Source organism: Anser anser (genome assembly GCF_964211835.1).
Source record: "Anser anser genome assembly, chromosome: 17".
NCBI classification, from domain to species: Eukaryota; Metazoa; Chordata; class Aves; order Anseriformes; family Anatidae; genus Anser; species Anser anser.
The window spans coordinates 1,002,103-1,021,505 of NC_139738.1; the positions used below are offsets into that span (position 1 = coordinate 1,002,103).

The 19,403-nt window shown below is 58.1% G+C and overlaps 1 protein-coding gene across 4 annotated transcripts in view; it reads right to left on the reverse strand.

The window, feature by feature from the left end:
- AJAP1 (adherens junctions associated protein 1) overlaps positions 1–19,403 on the reverse strand; it is a 71,727-nt gene that overhangs the window by 29,430 nt on the left and 22,894 nt on the right. The window contains exon 1 of one of the 4 annotated variants that reach the window (XM_083802526.1): positions 5,367–19,373. The exons of 2 other annotated variants lie outside the window; for them this stretch is intronic. In XM_083802526.1, the coding sequence (XP_083658652.1) occupies positions 5,367–5,503 (137 nt within the window). In that variant the 5' untranslated portion in view covers positions 5,504–19,373. Of the gene's footprint in view, positions 1–5,366; positions 19,374–19,403 lie in introns of those variants that run through there. One more of the 4 variants, XM_083802524.1, reaches the window with a different exon arrangement.

Consider the following 19,403-nt stretch of genomic DNA (forward strand, 5'->3'; position numbering starts at 1 on the left):
TAACCAGTCAATGAGTTAGTGCGGGAGAGCGCATGAATGCTCGCTTCTGCGTGTGTAACCCACTTCTTATTAATCAGGTCGCTGTGACTCAAAAGGAGCAGCTATTCCCCGGGCACGGGGAGGGCCGGGTGTGCGGCGCGGCGCCGCCTGCAATCCCAGCTCCGCGCCCGGCCGTGCGCCTGCCTCGCGGGATGCGCCCGCGCTGCTCCTTCCCCCAGCGAAGCCCCCAGCGTGGCAGGGAATGACGAGCAGCCCGCTCAGCTGCGCTCTTTGTGGATAAATGGAGTCGCTGGAAATTGCATTGAACTGTCAGCAGGTTAATTATTTTAAATTTTGCTTTGATGTGAAGTGCCACCATTATTTCATGTCAAATCCCTCTTTCTTTCTCAGTTATGTCGTACCTTGAGAAGTTCTGCTCTAACTCGTATCTTCCCCTATGATGTTATTTCACGTGAAGTGCAGTGCTTCACGGAAGGAAAATGCCTGAGATATGCAGGGCTTTTCGCTTTTTCAGAAAAAAAAATTAATAGGCCAAAGCCCAAAAATCTTTACTCCGTTTTATTCGGCTTTTACACAAGAAAGACTTTTGTCGAACTCAGCAGGAGTTAATGAGAGCTTTATATGGCTAAATAGATAATCCTCCACAGCACTGTACCCCGTAAAGTCATTGGTAGCACTACAAAATGTGCATCTGGTTGACAGAAGAATTGTATACTCCCTCCGTGCGTGAGCAAATGAAGCCAATGGAGATGACCTGGATACTCTGAGGCGCAGTCTTTTTCTGCTCAAAGCATTTTTCTTTTTTCTTCCTAATTGGCTATTTTTTCAAAGCATAACAGCATTTATTTCGGGGAGGAAAAAGGCGATGCACGGAAAGAGCGCAGAAGGAGAAGGGGAAGAGCCAGCAACAAACAACATAAACCAAAATAGTTCAGGCTGGGGGAGGAAAAATTTCAAGATGTTAAAAAAAAAAGCACACAAAATACATTGTTGGTGCATTTTTTCAGAGGCCAGCTGGGCCGGGTGCAGCGCCCCACCCAGGCAGCACCATCCCCCCAGGCACGGCTGCGCTGGGGGCACCGAGCTGTCTTTGCTCCTGCTGAAACTGCCTCTGCCACGGGTTTCTAAGGGAGGGCACGTGCGGGTTCGCACTCCTGAGCTAGCGTCGTGGGTCTGTCCCCTGTGAGATTTTGGGAGCCGAGCCACACGCTAACCCACGGGGCAGAAGTAATCAGATTTGGGCACAAAGAACGTCCCCACGTGCTGTGCGCCGGCAGCTCCGCGGGCAAAGCCGGTGAGCAGCCGGGAGGTCGGGCTTCCAGCGAGAGCATCGCACGTGGGATCACCTCAGCGATATTCACGGCCCCGCTGTCACCCCAGCGGCACGCCAGGCTCAATTTCAGCCTCCGCTTAACTCAACTCCTGACGTGATTTGAAATTTCCCCTTGCGAGGAAGGAGGGGTGCCAGGCACCTCCCCAGCGCTACGCGCACCCCGAGCAGCGCGCCCACAGCACCCATGCGCGCACATGCGCACACCAAAACCTCTCCGCTGCCGGTCTGGCCCTCCAGGAGAAAGCAGTGCACATGATGCACTTTTATTAATAGCCGCTGAATGGGGAGAAGGAAAATGAAACCAGCCCAAACTTGGTTGTCGCTGAATCCCAGCTGTTGTCTTTTAGCTTCTCAAAGACAAAATACCGGTCCTCAGTACTTGGGATTGGCAGCTCCCAGAGGAAAGCAGATTTTTCCCCTCGTCCTATTTCCTCCTGCTTGCTCATGACATTCTCGAGTCGCAGCAGCGGTGGCAGAGCCCCAGCACTCTGCAGCACCACGGCTGGCTCTGGCTAGCCCTCAGCTCGTGGGGCTTGGCTCCAGCGCAGGCCATGCCCGAGCACCCCGGGGCTGCTCCCTGCAGCGCGGGGAGGACACGGGGAAGACGCAGCGCACAGAACACGGCCCCTGCCTCTGTGCGGGTCATGCAGAAACCCTGCGCCCAAGCACGGTGCCACCGGGTGATGCCCAAAGGCGGGGGCGTCCCTCGCTCCTGGCATCACTCCCCAGGCTCGGTCTGGCCCCCGAGCCTCTGGTGATGGGCAGGGACATCCAGGACTCTTCTGGGGCAGCGCAAGGCTGTCCCCGACAGCACCCCAAGGGTGGGGGGGTCACCAGCCTGCCGCAGCCCTTGGGGCGATGCCAGCCACGGCCCCGGCCGCCCGCCGGCTGGCACGGCCCCAGGCACGGCTCCTGGGGGGGGGCTGCCAGGCCGGTCAGCTCGCAGGAATTGCGTGTGGCACGCGATCTTCTGAGGCTTTTGCAACGACGGAGAAGAGAGAGTGTCCTTCAGCACAAATAGCAGCGTGTGGGAGTCGGCGTCGTCCAGGCAACGCAGCGTGGTGCACGCAGAGCGGCGCTGGGGATGCGGCAGCGCAGCGGGGCCGCCGGCAAGCGGTGCCGGGGCTCTGGTGGGAGCAGCCCCCGTCCCCCACCCTCGACCAGGCCGGGGGCTGCAGCTCGCTCCCCCCATGTCCCCCGGCCCCAACCCAGCCTCCTGCCAGCGCCGAGGGTGACAGAAGTGTCCCGCGGGGCAGCTGGGGATGCATCCACCCCGGAGGTCCTGCCTCGCCCCAGTAACGGGCCTGTCCAAAGCCGGGGCTATCCCTCAGGAGCCCGATGCTCCCGGCATGCTGCCCCCAGGGACCCCCCCGTGCCCACCCGCCCCAAGCCGGGTGTAAGCCCCTGCTCGGCTCTCAGGGGGCGCGAGCAGAAAGTCACTGCTGGTCACAGGCGGCCGTGAGCAACTCGCTGCTGGCGCAGCTATTCTGAGGCACGGCTCTCGGAGGACTTACGATCTTTGCTGATGCGTCAAATGGCACAAATCCTCCTCCGGCTGCACGCACCGCATCTCGCCAGGCGGAAAGCAGAGGGCAGAGGAACAATAACTGCTCGCAGCACCCGCAGGAACTTACTGCTAAGGGTGCTGACGGCTGCGGCACCACGACCTGCACAGGGACCCGCAGGGTCCCCTACACCGCTCACCGCACCCTCGAGAGACCAGGGCTTTGACTATCCACAACCCCCTCCCTCACCCTCTACTATTTTCCTCATTGCAAAGAACGCAGGGAGAAGCGTGGGCAATTATTTCTTTTCCCTTCTTGGAGGTGAATGAGAGCGTTATCCTGAAATGTCCTTCAAACTTGAGGGAAAGTTCAACAAAACTTGGCAAGGCAGTTAAGCAAAGAAAAGAGCAGCAGAGAGATCTGAAACCACCGGAATCCCTTCTTTGCCTCCTCGCCCAGGAGCCTGTGTTCCCGTGCACCACAAATCCGCTCCCGTGGCTTAATGGACGGTGAGCAGGCCGTATTTTCACGCAGTAAGAGAAACTCCTACAAATATTTACACGTGCTTAACGGCGAGTACAAGAGCAGTTGACTGAATTCAATGAAACCGCTCCGATAATTACAGTGATTGCACGCGGGGCCTGCGGGGACCATTGACCACCATGGCAGCGCCCAGCCGAGCTCTGCGCCGAAGCAGCCCCCACGGAGCCCTGCTGGAGCCCCACGGCTTCAGGAGGAGAACGGGAGAAGGAGGCGCGCGTTCCTGTGCCTCGTAATTAGTTGTGAAATTACTGGTGTCGGTACGTCGGAGGCAAAACTTGGGTTAAACACTTGAATAATTACATGCCTGTTATGCGGATTTTAATTAGGTTTCCTTGCAGCTCGGCAGCGCAGGAGGCGCAGTGGGGGGGCTGGGGGAGGTGGGCTCCATGGGCACGCGGGGAGGTGCAGGGGGCTTTCCAAACCCTCGTCCCCAGGGCGTTGATGGCGTGGGGACGAGCAGAAGGAGGCGAGCTGCTGGTTTCTCCTGAGCATCGCGCCCAGCAGACGACCACCCACAAGGACCTGCAGCCGGGTGCTCCCAGAGCCATGGCAGGGCAGGACCCTGGCTTGGAGGGGCGCGGGGGTGTGAACCCCTCCGGGACACGCAGCATTTCAGCCTGGCACGCTCCTCTCCATGCAGCATCTCCGTTTCCAGGAGGGCGATTCTCCCCCCACAGCCCCCCGAATCAGCCCCCGCGCTGCCCCAGCAGCCCAGAGGACAGGTTCTCCAGAGCAAGTTAAATGGGACTATTAGCCAGTTTAATTTCCTGGCAGAAATAAAAACACACAAATATTTAGTCATTTGTTTTCCCTCCCTTTTCCCCTGCTCTTTTAGAAAGGGACAACTCAGACACCAACAACAAACACCCGCTAGCGAGATTAAATCCCTTAGCTGGAGGCACAGCAGGGAGGGGGAGAAACCAGCAGGCTTTGCACTTTGCGCTGAGCTCAGGACAGCCCGCACTAACTCCCACATTGCAGACCCCCAGCCCCAAGCCCTGCAGCTCAGGCATCACCCAGAGCATCCAGACGAGCCTCGCTGCTCTGCTTTTGGACCCGGCGCTGGTGCCAGGTTTGGGGCCGTTTTGGGGCACCTGGGCTCCTGCTGCCCCGCTCACAGCGAGCGCCTTGCTCGCGGCCTCCAGCCCCTGCCGGGGAAGTTTGTTCCTTCCCAGCTGGCTGTCTCCCTGCCCAGCCTGGCAGAAAAGCCTAAATCCCCTGCTTGCGGGGATTTTCTGTCTTTCAACTCCAACGACTTTGCTGAGCACCTTGAGAACAGAAATTGTCTCTGTGTTCAAGGTGATGGCGCTACCAACGTGGAAGGTGCTGAGAGCATTCCTTACAGCCCCGCTGCCTGCCTTGCATGATACTTTCTCCCCAGTATGAAAATCCCTTTGTAAATCCTCTCAGATGCAGCCATTTGCTTTGAAGGGCAGGGAAGCTGGCACTTCAGAAGCAGATTAATTCGAGGGGGCACGGGGGTCTGATCTCGCTGCGCTCTCATGCTGGGAACGTTGTGCCGGAGATGCTGTCGTGCCCAGGGCTCCTCCTGGGGCTCTTCCCATCAGCTCCTGCCCGCGGGACACACCAAGGCCATACCCAGACCCTTCTGAAGCTTCATTTACAGCCAGAAGCTGCCGAGCATTTTGCGAATCAAGCACACACAAGAGAAATGCTTTGCTCATTCGTATTCCCAGATTGTGGACGAACCTCAAATCTCAAATCTCAGGATCCTCTCTGTTCTGCCGTTACCGCCTCTGTTCCTGGGCCTCCCTCACAAACACATGCAATAGGGGGCTGGCAGACCCGGTCCCAAATTCCCTTTGAGCACTTTCCCAGCTGTAAAAGCCGAACCGCCGCCGCTCAGAGACCCGCAGGGACGCCTCTCCCCAGGGACCGCCGGCGTGCAGAGGCCGAGGCTCTTGGAACACCTTTGCAGCTCTGAGGCACGTGCCCAGTCCATACGGGCGCAGAAAATTAATTACGTTATGTTTCCAAACCAGTACAGAGCAGGGAGGGGTTGGGTGCTGCTTTCAAACGACGAAGCTGTATGCAGCGGCATAGCAGTCTCCAACTGCATCATGGAGTTTGGACAGAAATGTGTATGAAAAACAAAGCACATAAAGGAAGATGAGAGCAGGCAGGATAATCAGAATAACCCCCCCCCCCTTCTGTGCCCTCCGTGCACGTTATTTTGCATTTCCATCTGCAGAGACAGCCTGGCACGAGCGCCCCAAGGGCAGAGATGGCTGCAGCAGCACGAGGTCCAGCGATGTGATGGGGCGCGCTGCCTCGAGCCCAAGTGTGCCTGGGGCTGGTGGCATCCCAGTGCCGTGTCTCCGGGGACGGGGTGCCCGGGCCCCCATGCGGCTCGCTGCCACCTCGACCTCGCCATTTCTCATGCCTGCTGGGTGTGGGGTGTCAGCACTGCCCCTGGTGACAGCCGGGTCTTTCCCAAGAAGCTGCCATTGGAGCCCAGGGCGGGGGCTGTAGTTGTGCTGTCCCAAAGCCCCTGAAGCCCAGCGCTGCGGGGGTGCTGCTTCAGGAATCAGCCGCTGCCAGCTCCTGGTGCCGATCCCTGCGTGCGGGAGGGGAAGGCAGGGAGATCCAGCGCGGCTGGTGAACAGGAGGAGGAACATGATGGGAAGGGAAAACATCTCGTACTGCTCCAAGGCAAAATGTTTTTAGGCTGCATACGCTCCCTTGCCCTTTCTCTTCAGGTGCCACCTGACGTGCAGGAAGGGAGCAGCCACACGGGAACAAAACCCCTCTGCAGCTCCCTGGCGTGCTGGGGACGTCCCCGTCCCACTGACCCTCCGGGGACACGGGCCCCTGCACCGCTGGCCCTGCGGGTGGTAGGTGGGTTAATCCAGCAGCTGCAAAACCAGGCTACGTGCTGCACGCCTGGAAATCCCTGAATTTGGTCATCTGTCAAAGCAATTAACTAGGATCAGGGCCACAGAGTGGCTTTGACAAACTGCAAAATACAAATTGTCAGCAGCTTGCAAGCCATTTGCAAATAACCCATTTCACTGAAGCCTCAAAAGACTCACTCGAGTGTGAATCTATAGGGCAGCAAGGCAGAGGTGCTGATTTGCATCCCTTTCATAAGGTACTTGTTTTCTCTCCAAAAACGGCCCCTTTCTCCCATGACTGTGGAGACACTTCACAGGCAGCCGTAAATGCAGAATAGGCTGATTTTTAATGCAGAATTATACAAATGGAACCATTCTTCCATTTCATGCCTCATGTTAGGTAATGTATTGGTGTTGCACAGGGAATCAAGGTTATGTCCTTGTTTTGATGATTTACGAACTGAGCATTTTACATCTCCAAACAGCAAGCAATACAGAGACAAAAATATTCCCACGACCGCCAGGAGGACAAGCAGATGTGACAGGGCGATGCTGGCTCGTCCCAGGCAAGGTGCAGCATCCTTGTGGCACGGACCTGGGTGCCTGGCTCAGGAAGAGTCTTTGCCAGTGCAGCTCTGCGTCCTACACGGGCGTTCAGGTCACCACACATCACAAGATTATGTAGAAGAACTCCCCGGTTTCACAAGGAAAAAATGCTGCTTTATCTCAGAGGGTGACTTCCACGCTGGAGCAACGGGACGAGAGGGGAAAGCTCCCAGGGCAGCAGGTTACCCGCCTGCAGCCGCGTGCCCTCTCCCAGGTGGGGACTGCAGCCACTGGTGCGTGCCGCAGCCCTTCCCCTCCCCAGCCCCGGTTCTGTGCGCGGTGCTCCCCGCGGCGCTGCGACTGTCCTTTGTCGTGAGCTACAGCTACAAGCCATTGCCATGGAAATAGAGGAGCGCCATTGCACTCCGGGGCTGAACGGGCCCCTCGGATGGGCTGGGGGGGAGGAAAGCAGCAAATTCCCATGCACGGGCAGATGACGAGACACGTGTGGGCTCAGCACCATCAGGGCTCCACGGAGCACCCGTGCCCAGCACCGCTGCCTGGACGTCGCTGTGAACCCAGCCCTGCCCGGCCTGGCCGAGCTGGGAACGCGTTGTCTGGAGCCCCAAATCCCTCCAAGTTAATTACAAATTTAGGAAAACATGGCTGCCGAGGTCTTTAAAGCTGGGCCTGGGAATTAAGGCATGGACGCTGACGTACAGTAGCACCTAGGTAAATTAAACGTGCCACATCGCTACCTATTCATATTACAGAACTGAGCTTCAGGATTACATACTAATAAAAGTGGTATTTAAAACAATTCCTAAGTTCCTTCCCTCTCCCCTCTCCCCACAAGTAATTAAACTGACAACACTTCGTGCGGTGGAAGAGAGGGGATTTATTACAGACGAAAATTAGCAGGGGGTGAAGCACACCGAATTCCCACTGCCAGGCTCTCGCAGCCAGGCAGACAGAGCGCGTTCCTGCTGGAAACGGGGCAGGACTGGGGAAGGAGCAGCCCCGGTGCCGGGGTGTGCATGCCCCCAGGAGCAACGTGCGTGCAGGGCAAAGGCTGCACACCCCCAGCGGTGCCAGGACACCCAGCGGAGCCCCAGTCACCCGACCGAGCAGGGGAACAGCAGCATGCCCCAAACCCAGGCTCTCACAGCATTGAAGTGGCACGGTTTCACAGCTACCACACGCGATTCCATCTCCAGCAGGAGGCCGGACAGCGGCAGCGGGGCTGCTCGCATCCACAGCCCTCCCGCAACTGCCTTCAGCTCACCCAGCTGCAAAGAAGTAATTTTAACATCTGAATAGCAGCGAGCGGGGAAGGCGTAATTAATACCCAGCGGTATCTCCAACATGCTGATACGGTAGGCGCAGACCCTGCCAAGGCTGTCAGGGAGCGGAGCTGGCTCGGCGGTGCCGCGGCCCCGTCTGTTCGCACGGCTGGGCCCCGGCCTCCCAGCGCCCGGGGAAGGTCGAGCCCAAGGCCACGGCACTGCCCCTGCTGGGGTCTGTGCCACCTAAACCCAAGCTTGTGCCGGAGGGCTCCTGGTGCTCCTCCCTTCCACCCTGCGTGGGTTTTGGCCCCCGTTTTCAGACATTTCGATGCATGCCGACAGGATGCAGGGTGCCCTGTGGGGCAGGAGCGCAGCCGGCACGGGGAGCCCCCAGCACGGCTGGCACGGGGGTAGCAAACACCACCAAAGATCTCCGGCATAGCCTGACTGGCTCTGACAAGGACACAGCAGCTGTTACAGGCTGTTTTACCCGGTCGTGTGGGATTATTTCAGATAGGATTTGAAAAGCACTGGGGGCGGGCGGGGGAGAAGCCCGGGAAGCCAGCGTGTGCCTTCAGGCAGAGAAACGTCTTCAGCAAGTTTCTGTGTAAAACCTGAGCTCGGGTATTCACCTGCTGCTGCTCTGACAAGCATCCAGCCAGCCGGCAGAAAACAACCGGCAGGCAGCTGCCTGCCCTGAGAGTCAGAGGCCGCGGCTTCAGCTGACGAACGCCGCGAGGCCGGGAGAGGGGCTCCCACGGAGCCCCCCGGGGAGCTGCTCCGCTCCGAGCAGCTCGGCTCATTGCTGCCGAGGTCACGGGCACCGAGAGCTGCCCCCGGCAGGACCCGGCCCTGCCCCGGGTGTGCTGCTACAGCAGCGAGGAGCAGGCTTGCGTGAAGCCAGGAGAAGCAGAGCCTGGAGGCGAGCTGCGCACGACCTCGCCTGCTTCAGCCTCCCTTGGTGCCCGCTCCTCAGGCGTCGATGCGGCAGCAGCTCAGGTGCCGGGGAGCGTCCAGCCCAGCAGATAAAGCACGGAGAAAGGTCTCTGGCTGCTGCCGACCCGCAGAAGGTGCACGTACAGCAACGAGGGAACAAACTGGCACAGGCAGCGCCCAGGATCTGCAACCCGCAAACTCTGCCAGCGCCTCTGCCAACGCGGCCTCAAACACTGCGCGTATTTAGCGCGGCGGGGCTGGACAGTAGGGCATTTCATCAAGCTGTCTGCACTAACACTCGCCGTCTGTCCCGCCTGGACAAAGGGGTGCTGTGAGAGCTGGCTTTCAAGCTAAAACCTGCACCTGTCTCCCATTTATTTCACTCTCCCCCCCAGAATTTTGCACCAGCGCTAGCTATCAGGCAGAAGCAAGAGCTCCGGCTCAGATACAACCTGCTGGAAAGTTTCTCCCAATGCCATCTCCAAATCCACCAAAAATCCTTTGGAAGAGTCACAGGCTCAAGCCCCATTCTTCAGGAAAAATAAAAATCCATAAAACTAAGGAAATTAGCTCTTTGTTATTTTGCCTTTCCACCTAACACTGCTTGTACTCCTGTGTCCAGATCTAGCCTTGGGTAACCCAAGGGCAGGACCTCTCACCTGAGCCCCCGGCTTGCAGCTGGGGCTGGGATGCCCAGCACTGGGCTGGCACACGCGTGGCCCCGCGTCACCGCTCCTCATTTACAAAACGGTGCTGCCGACAGGAAGGGATGGCGACACGTGTACGAGAGCAGTAAACCCGGCAGCTTAGAGATTATCCTTAATGCTGTGAAGAATAAATAAGGACAGCGGAGTTCAGCTGCGGGCCCGGTCCCACCGGACCAGACCCCGGCATGGGGAGGAGGACGGGAGCCCAGAGCCCCCCGTGACCCCCCCCCACGCCCCGGTGCCGCGCTCCTCCAGCCCCCAGAGCTGCCAGGATGGGTCCATTGGCTTCCAGATGTGGGCTCATCAGGGAATGTGCATTTCCCCCACAGCCATAAACAAAGAACGAGGTCATTTCCCTGCTTCGCTCACGAGTTTTCTTCCTTTTCCACGTGTTTATCCCGTGTGGAATCGATCCACAAACAAAGCAGTTTATCCGGGGAACGATCAGGCCTTTTCGTCTGACAAAATAAAGGCATCGATGTGTAAAATCCGGACGTAAACCCAGAGCCCTGCATGGGAGGCAGGAGCTGGGGTTTCCCCGGTGGCAGGAGGCTGCTGAGTTGACCAGACAAATTTGGGGACTCCAGCAATCCCCAATCCTCGGGGCTGGGGCAGGAGTGCTGGAAGGATTCCCTCTCCTCCAGCCCACTCCCACAGAGGTGCAGGGATTTCAGGAGACGGCGATGACTGCAACCCACCCCATCTCTGAAAGGCCCTCCACGAACCCAGGTCATGGTGTGAACTACTGATTATGGCACTTTTTAATGCCAAAGCGCTTTCTGCCCCACCAACAGCCGCAGCCCCCAGTCCTGATATGCTCTGCCCGACCCCGCAGCTCGGGACGCCTCCGTGCAGCCCCCGGGGCAGCGAGCGGCTGCTTTCGGGCCGGGCAATGGCCAGGACGAGGCTGCAGGGAACCACGGCTTCCCAGCTAAATAACCGAGCCCTTATCTTGTTTTCTAAATTAATGTGCTCAGGCGTGTCATTACAGCGTACACAGGAAACACTTGGATCTAAAAAAAAATAAGATAAGTTAGCTCAGTATGCATTAAGTAGCAGCTTAACGAGTTTTAAAACAAAATAATTAAAATGGGTTCATTATACTGTTGTAACACAATACGACTTCACAGGAACAGGAGCATCGGAGTTCACAGCTCTGCCCGCCGAGATATCCCAAATAAAGGAAAACATTATCACTGTGAGAAATACCCAAGGAAAGAATATCTGCCAGCATGATTTGTCAGGAAGATCTCCCCAGGCGTCCTGCTTCCCCTGGGAAGCCCAACCAAACTGGGCTGCAGGGCCAGCACGGTGCGCTATTTAACGGGGTTGCTCTCGATTTACACCGCTGTAATCAAGATCCAACCCTGGCTTTCTTCATGGGAACTCCCAGGTGGCCCCGCGAGCCCACGGATGCTCAGTCTATCATGAAACCCCAGCAGTTGTACGAGGAAACGAACAAAGGGAAAGTGTAAAGAATTTCAAAAGATGCAATAACTGCTACAGAAATGGAGAAGATGAGAGAAATCAAACCACTAAAAGCAGACAGACAGATAGCTTTTATGGAGCAAGAAATACAATAAAAAATAGAAGAAGCAAAGCACTCTTTGAAAGTATCAGAAGTCAATACACAAGCTGGGAGAAAGCACGAGCAGGATCCCGGTGCCAGGCAGGGAGCGCATCCCCGCGGGGGCTGCCCCGCTCTGGGCACGGGGGCCGGCGCTGCGGGAACAGGCTCGTGGCTGGACCTGCTTAGTGGAAAAAAGAGAATGGGCTGAAAAGACGGAGAAAAAGCAAAACCAAAATAGAAAGCAAGGAAATAGAAATAGAAAGCGAGAATGAAATCCAGGGCAAAGACTCTTGATCCTTTCATACAGAGGTTTAAATCCCCTTTTAGCACCAAACAATTGCTTTTTCCACGGAGGAGAGCAGTGCTCCCTGCCACGGCCACCTCGGCGCGCGCACAGCAGCGGCTCGCAGCCGCACCTCGAAGAGCAGCAGGAGCAGGAGCAGCAGCGCGATCCTGCAGGATAAAGGTGAACATGAGTCACCAGCGGCCCTTCTCCAGCGAGCACCGAGAAAACACTGTGCTGTTTGTGGGCACACACCCTCCGGAGGCTAATTGCCAGTGAGTCAGATAGCACTGTGCTTTGCATCTCATTTAAAAAAAAAATCCCTTTCGCAAGAGAGATTAAACTTTTAAGATGTTGAGATGTTAACATCTTAAGATGTTGAGCTTAGTGATACGGTTTAGTGGAGGACTTGTTAGCGTTAGGTCAGAGGTTGGACTGGGTGATCTTGGAGGTCTCTTCCAACCTAGACGATTCTGTGACTCTGTGATTTTCAAAGCATTATCTCCAGAGCAGACGAAGGTCCCAACCAGGCAGATCGGCAATGACAAGGAGACTTTTCTCACCCCTTGCTGCTTTCTGTAACCCTCTGCGATGCACTCCATCTCCTGCGTTATCTCGGCTTTCTGCAAAAGAGCAGAAAGGTGGCCCCTGCCCGTGCCCACCCCACGTCACCCAGAAACCCCCCGTTTGCTGCATACGGCGCTGCTGATGTCCTCGTGGGAGCAGCACAGAAACTCCTGCAGAAACACTTCTCTTCATTTAAAAAAAAAAAAAAAGACGAAACTCATCCCTCAGCATCAACACTCATAAGAGCAACCTCGGCCAAAAGTTATTCACACCTGAAGACAGAGAGGATTAATTAGCAGCATGCAGCGACAGCCTGAGCTGATGCCAGCACACGTCCGTGTGCCAGCAGCCCCGTGCGCACAGGGCTTGGACCACCAAGGGACCACGTCCCCTCCTGGGGGGCTGCAGGGTCCCATCCTGCGCAGGGTGTCCTGTGCACAGCACCCGCAAGGAATCGCCCGTAATAAGCAGCTCCATCCTCTTCCATCAAAATGAGCAGCACTTCCTTTGCCAGCGAACATGTCACTTTGACACAGTGAGTTCTGCATATTTCGCTTGAGAGGATGCGAAAGGAGTAGAGAGCCTCTTACAAAACCAGGAAACAAGGCGATGAATAACGTCCCCGCTCTTCCCAGAGAAAACTTAATAAGAAAGCGTACGAAAGGCAACTACTTGTAGGAAACAAGTTTATTCTTCTTGGAAGCTCTTTTGAAAATGATGCACGCCAACATCTGGGATTGTAATGCTCTCTTTGTTTAATGCAAAGCCACTCCAGGCTCGGCTGGAGCTCGAGACGCGCGGAGCTGCTCCTCCGAGGCCCCTCTGCAGGGGAAGGAGCAGAGCCCGGCGAGGGTCGAGGCACAAGTGGGGAACGCGGCCACGTGCTGCTGGTCCCCGGCATCAATCACCGACGTTTCATTGGGTACTTAAGTGGATGTCCTAATCCATGGCAATTAACTAACGCTTCATTACTGCGGACGGAGGCAAAGAGATGCTACCGCAGCCCCGGGAGCATGGATGGGGTCACGCACGGGACCACGGCAATTAGAGAAACGCGCCCCGGGGGGACACAACGCCTCGGCCGCGGGACAGCTCCGGGGCCAGCCCAGCCTCGGGGGACGCCGCGCTGCCCCCCCAGCCTGGCCGCTTCCACGATCCAAGCGAAACGCGCTCCAACGCCAACATAAATCTGCACTGCTTGCTCTCGAGAGCCCTGAGTGTCGTCTTGTGAGCGACGATCCATCAGCTCTCCCACACCGACCAACAATAGCTTTATGTACAGCTCGGAAGCCACCATTATGCTATTCACATTCCCTATTTATAGAGCTGTAAACCACTGCCGGAGCGTTTATCATGGAGATCTCCGCCCGAACATCCTGGGGTGCTGCAGAAAGGGACGTACAGCCAGCCTGATTGCTGAAAGACCGTACCCAAACTCTGCAAACCCACGCTCCTGCCTATACCGAGTGCAGGCACCCGCAGGTGTTCTGCTGCTCTGGGCCACGTCCTGAGGCAGCCTCTCACCTCCACCTCCCCGGGGCCCCGCGCCGGCAGGCTCTTTTCCCGTGTCCTCCCACGCCAGGGCACACGTGCTCTGACGGCTCTGGTTGTTCCCTCTCAAAGGTCCACGCCTGCGTTTCTCTCGCAGGTCACGTTCCCTTTGCAAGAACCGTGTTACCACTCCCTGACTGCATGTTGTTCTTGAAGCAGCTTTTACTCAGCCTTTATTTTGAGCGATAAACTCGGAGCTCCGTGGGATTCGCAACGCTCCCGCCCCCGGACAGCAGAAGGAAGGCTTCCCGCGCCCGCTGTGCTGCCACCCGCGGCAGCGACGCCTTGTCCCCGGCCACCCCGGCCTGGGGCTGACGGCAGGTCCACGGCAGAGGCTCTGCTCTCTTCGCCGCCAGCCGTTTGCTTCGTTAGGAAAGGGCAAATTGTTCTCATTACCCGCTCCAGCGAGGGTCCCCCTGAGACAGCGCCAAGGGACGGCCCCGGCTCCCCACGGCTCCACGGAGAGCTGGGCACTGCTGGAGCCACTGCGCGGGCCCACGCTGGCAGCGCCGCTTGTTTGGATGCCCCAGCAGCTGCGGCAGCACAAATACAGCTCTGGGGCTGTGACACCTCCTGTGGGAAACCAGAGACGGGAGCAAGACCTTCGGAGGGAACTCATGCACGAGGCGTTGCATGCTGTACCTCCCCCCAAACGTTATTCCCCAGTCATCCCAAGACATTTCCCACATCAGAGTTGGAAACGACGACTCCTGTGAGCGACGAGCTTTATTTCATGTTTCCTCGCCGCAGTCCATGTACCTTCTCCCCCGCAGCTAGCGAAGGCGGAGGGCGCGGGGCCGTGCTCCTCGGGGCCAGGCGGTGCCTGGAGGGTGCTTATTTCCATGCAACTGCGCATCCATCCCCAGCCAAGCCGGATTTCTTTCCCTTTTATTGCTGTTGCTTGGTACCAGAAAGGCTGAATCACTCAGCAGCGCTGAGGAAGCGCCGGAGAAGTGCCGCATCCTCCTGCGCTCGGGGTTAGCGCTGGAGGCCTCCACCTCCCCCTGCGCTCCGACGGCCGCTCCAAGCAGCCCCGTCCGTGGGATGAAACCCCAAAAGCGAAGACTCGCAGGGGGGCTGAGGGTCTCTGGCAGCGTTGGCTGGTGGGGAGTCGCTGGCAGAACATGGCCACGGGGCTGGGACACACGGGCAGGAGGCGGTGACGGTCGCTGCCCCAGCACCGGAGCAGGGTGCCCGAGGCATCGCCTGGCGCAGGAAGCCCCGCTGCGGGTGTCGGGGGGCAGCTCGCCAGCAGCCTCCCCGGGGGGTTCCTGTGCCCCCACCGCGGCCCCAGTGTTCGCCTCCCCCCGTCAGACTCCATGCAGCGATGTCCCAGCTCCACGCTGAGAGGAGGCTTCGGCGCGGCCTCCATGGGAGGCTGAGGCCGGAGAAGGAACTTGGTAAAGCAGCAGCAGTTCAGAGCCAGGCAAAACCTCATTTCACGAGGAATCCTCACAAAACCAAATTAACGCTGAAGGATAAAGGTAGGTAAACCTCCCGCAGTTAAGTTCAGGCCACAGCGGCTCAGTTTAAATCTCCCAGCAGTTCTGATTTAATCAATGCATTTCAAAGTGAAATTAGATGAAGTACGTCTCCATCACAGGAAATTAGGCGAGCTATCAAAGTCTGGAGGCGCAGGTCCCGGTAAGAAGAGCCACAGGAAATGTTCCCATCCACCCTAATTCCGCTGTGCGAGAGGCAGTTCGGGTCTGGAGCTGCGTGGTATTCCAGGGAAGGATTCACCCCCATGGGGAGCACGCACTGGGCTGGGGGCCGAGCGGCAGCACCCAGAGGAGACCCCTGGGTGGGTGCCGAGCCACAAAGCCCCCTCCCAGCATCACCGCCCAGCTTGGGGAAGAAGGGACAAACCTCGGCGTTAGCTGGGGATGTGAAAGCACCGAGGAGACCGGGGTCTGCCCCCAGTCACACCCCATCCTCCCCTGATGCTGCCCAATGCACTTGGCAGCCTGGAGCTCCCCCGACAGAAGTTTCTGGTCCCAAACTCGAACGACGTCGGGCCTGAGTCTCCCTGGCCCGCTCCCCCACCGCAGAGCAACAGACGGCAATGCGGCACAGCGCCAGCACCGGAGCCACGGCTCCCGCACCCCCAGCTCAGCATATCGATGCCTTCCTCTGTCCTCCCAGTGCTGCCCCTATTAGCTCTATTTAGAGGCTTAGGCATGCATACATTTTCATAATGCATCACAGACCTGTCTGAGGTCATATAGATTATTCACACCCTACAGAGCTGCGGCGCAGCAGCTCCCGTTGCTTGCTGCCGCCCTGCACACCGGTATAAATACAAATAAACGGTGCTGGGAGACCTCTCGGATCAGTGTGAGGTGAGGCAAGGTAAGCACAAGGTTATTGGGCCACCTGGCGAGCCGGTCTGCACCTCGGTCTGCTTTCTGTTTACACGCGACGCCTTGAAGAAAACTCAGCCGCTCCTCGCTTCCAGCAGGTGACTGTTACATAAAGCAAGCCCGAGCCGCAGCGCTCAGGCGCCGCGAGCAGATGGGCAGCCCGTTCACACATCCCATGGACCCGTATGACGAACGAAGGCATGATCGGCGGTGACGCGGGCGCTGCCTCCCGGGAGGCTGCCGGGGACCGGGGGCAGCCGCGATGCCACCGCCACCCCCCGGGGCCGTCACCGTGCCCTCGGAGGGCGGCAGCAGCTCGGCCGCCGCGCCGTGCCCCCGCCACCGCCGCAACACCTGCTCGTGCGCCGGGGCTGAGGCTGCGCGGCGTCGGCACAGCTCCTTTTGCTCGTCGGTGAAATTGCTGCCGGCTCGGAGGTACAAACCGCTGCATAAAAGCGCAGTTTATTCGAGCGTTATTGTGGCTGTTAAGTGTCATAGCCGGTGACACTAGATGAATTCCTGTGGCAATCAATTCGCCCGGGAACAGCCAGCTCAGCCCCTGCGTGGATGCGGGATGAGTAAGGGCTCCTCAGCGGAGGCCATTAACTCCCACTGCTTACTGCTCTCATTACTTCCCAGACTGCAAGCCTTGCATCTTTGACGAGCGGCTGAATCTACATTTGACAGCGTGAACTTGATGAGTGAAATTCATGGGAAATATTTGCCTTGGCAGGAACTATAGGGCCCATAAAGTTTCCGCGGCGCGCACATACAGGAACGTATGCTTTTAATGAGTTGCTTTATACAATCAAACAAACTGCAAACAGTATTCTTACTCTCACTGCAAATCGCTGCGGAGCTAAATGCCATAAGAATCACGGCAATATTGTTTAAAATAGGATATTGGTGGCTACGGGAGGGAAGTCACCGGGCAGAGCCAGCAGACAGCACAACACAGAGAGCTGTCACTCCGTCACACGCAGACGTACGCGCTGACACAGGCACACGCGCGCACACGTCCGCCGGTGCACGCTCGGTGCCGGCGGCCCCAGAGGCAGCCCCGGCCCCGCAGCACCCCCGCGGCTGCGGCCCCTGCTCGGGCAGAGCGGGCCCGGAGCACCGCCGGGAGCTCGCAGCGGCTTCGAGAGGCAGCGCTGCAAAACCACCCGGCTCCTTGCTGCTCTCCCACCCAGCCGGGGGAGCTGAAAGTTCCCATTTACACAAGCAAGGCAAGAATAATTTTTAGCAATACAGGTTTGTAGGTGCTACTTTCCTCAGCTTAGGATAGCACAGCTCATCTGTAAGGTCATGAAACCGCCACTGCCCTGGGGCAAAAGGAACCAGGCTTGGAAGGAGCACTGGGACAGGAGGCACCACCTCCCCGCGCATCCAGCAACCGGAGGCAAAGACCGCACGGGGTGAAACGGGCACCGGAAAGGTCTGCTGCTTCTCTCGGAGCTATTTTTCTGGTAGTCTTCAAGAAAATGAGGGGAAATGACATGGGAAATGTCAGAAATAAAGCCAGAAGCAATTAGAGTTAGAGAGAAGCGAGAGCAGCAGGCAAGGTTAGCAGGAAAGTTATCTCTTATTAAAAATAAAACGCAGAGGGACTGCAAGCTGATGAGGTGGTGCAGAGGACAGGCTGGCAGTGAGGATCCAGGGTACACAGCGAAGAAATTCGTGAGGCAATTCGAGGAGAGAAGCGACCGGAAGGCTCCCATTTTCCTTGCTAAACTCCTCACAAAATAAAAAAGCAGAGGGCGTCCTCTGTTTCTAAGATTACAGTCTTCTGCTGGCTCCAGCCTCGGGAAGCAGCCCTCCAGCTCCAGCGGTCTTTTCATCTTCCACCAAATAAATCCAAACTGGGAGGCACCCTGAAAAATGTTTCAGGTGCTTCGCCCAGGAGTAATTCCTAAGGTCACGGCACCACTGCAGGCTCTGCGGAGGCTCCGTCCTTCCCCCGGCACGGCGCAGCCTTGCCAGGTGGACGTCTCCAGCGGCGGCGCCGAGCTGCTGGCTCGCCTGGGCCATCAGAGCACGGCCGGAGGGACGAGGCCAGGGCCACGGGCGGCTCGCTGGGCTTGCAGTGCCCACCTGGAACGTGCCGCACGGCTGTCGGTCCCCGGGACACGGCTGCGTGCGACCGCCCTGACACATCAGAGACAAACCCGAACGCCACCGAAGACAAAACCCGAGGGCCTCCCCCAGTTCTCCAGCACGGAAGAAAATCTCAGCTCAAGTTTCACCTTCCAGGACTTAATCCGAAGCTCGAGCCAAGCGACAAAGACTCCAGCGACTCCGGCAGGCCGCGGAGAAGGGCCCTTCGCATCGCCCGCGTCCCGACGGCTGCTCCGCAGCGCCCGGGGCACCCTGCCCTGCCGGGAGCAGGACTCGTGCCAGCGTCTGCCGCGAGCACCTCGGAGCGGGGAGCAGAGCAGCGAGAGGCGGAGAGGGCTGATGGGCTCCCCTAGTTGCTGCTCGGGGTAGGGCTGCCGCCGGTGCTCGCATCCATCCGTCCGCTCACCCCGCAGCCGTGCAGACCTCCGAGTCCCACTCCCCGGGGAGCGGCCGTGCGGCCCGATTTTCCTTTTCCTTGGGGTGGGACCGCTCGCCCCGGGACCCCGCTCTGCAGCACGACCCTCTGCACGCCCAGAAAGCACAACGCGGCGCGTGAACCGCTCTCACGCGCCACAGACGCAGGAGAGGGTCGAGGCAGACGGCGCTGTCTGACCTGTGCCCCACATCAAGCACCTAATTGTTCAGAATAGGACTTTAAAAATACAGAATTGGGTTGGGGAGAGAGGAAGGTAGTGCACATCGCACGGCAGCATAGTTTTCCGTATCATCTTACTCGTTTGGCACACCACCGCCTTAAACATATCCTACTGAAACCCGGGCAAAATAAACAAAAATAGGCATTCCTGCGGCTTTAAGGGCAGGCACGCAGAGAGCGGGCAGGCGCTGGGTAACTAGTGTTCTCCAAACACAATACCACGAAAATAACAAGATTTCAGCTCAGATGACTTCGCAGCGGTAATGAAAATGTGTTACATAACACTTTGCCTCCGTCTCCTCCGCTTTGCAATTCTCGATTAATCTACAAAACACATCCAGCCGTCTGTCTGCGTGCGCGCTCCACATGCCCGGGGCGCCCTGCCCGCCCCTCCCGGCCCCTTCCCCCCAAAACGCACCTGCCCGGCCGGGGGGGGGGGTGCCCGGCCCGGGAGCTGCCTTTCCCCGGGAGCTGCCTTTCCCCGGGAGCGTGCAGCGAACAACAGGCAAAGAAAACCCGATCGCGCATCCCCGCCGCCGGGGCGGCCGCGCGGGGCTCGGGGCGGCGGCGGGCGCCGCTCCCCCT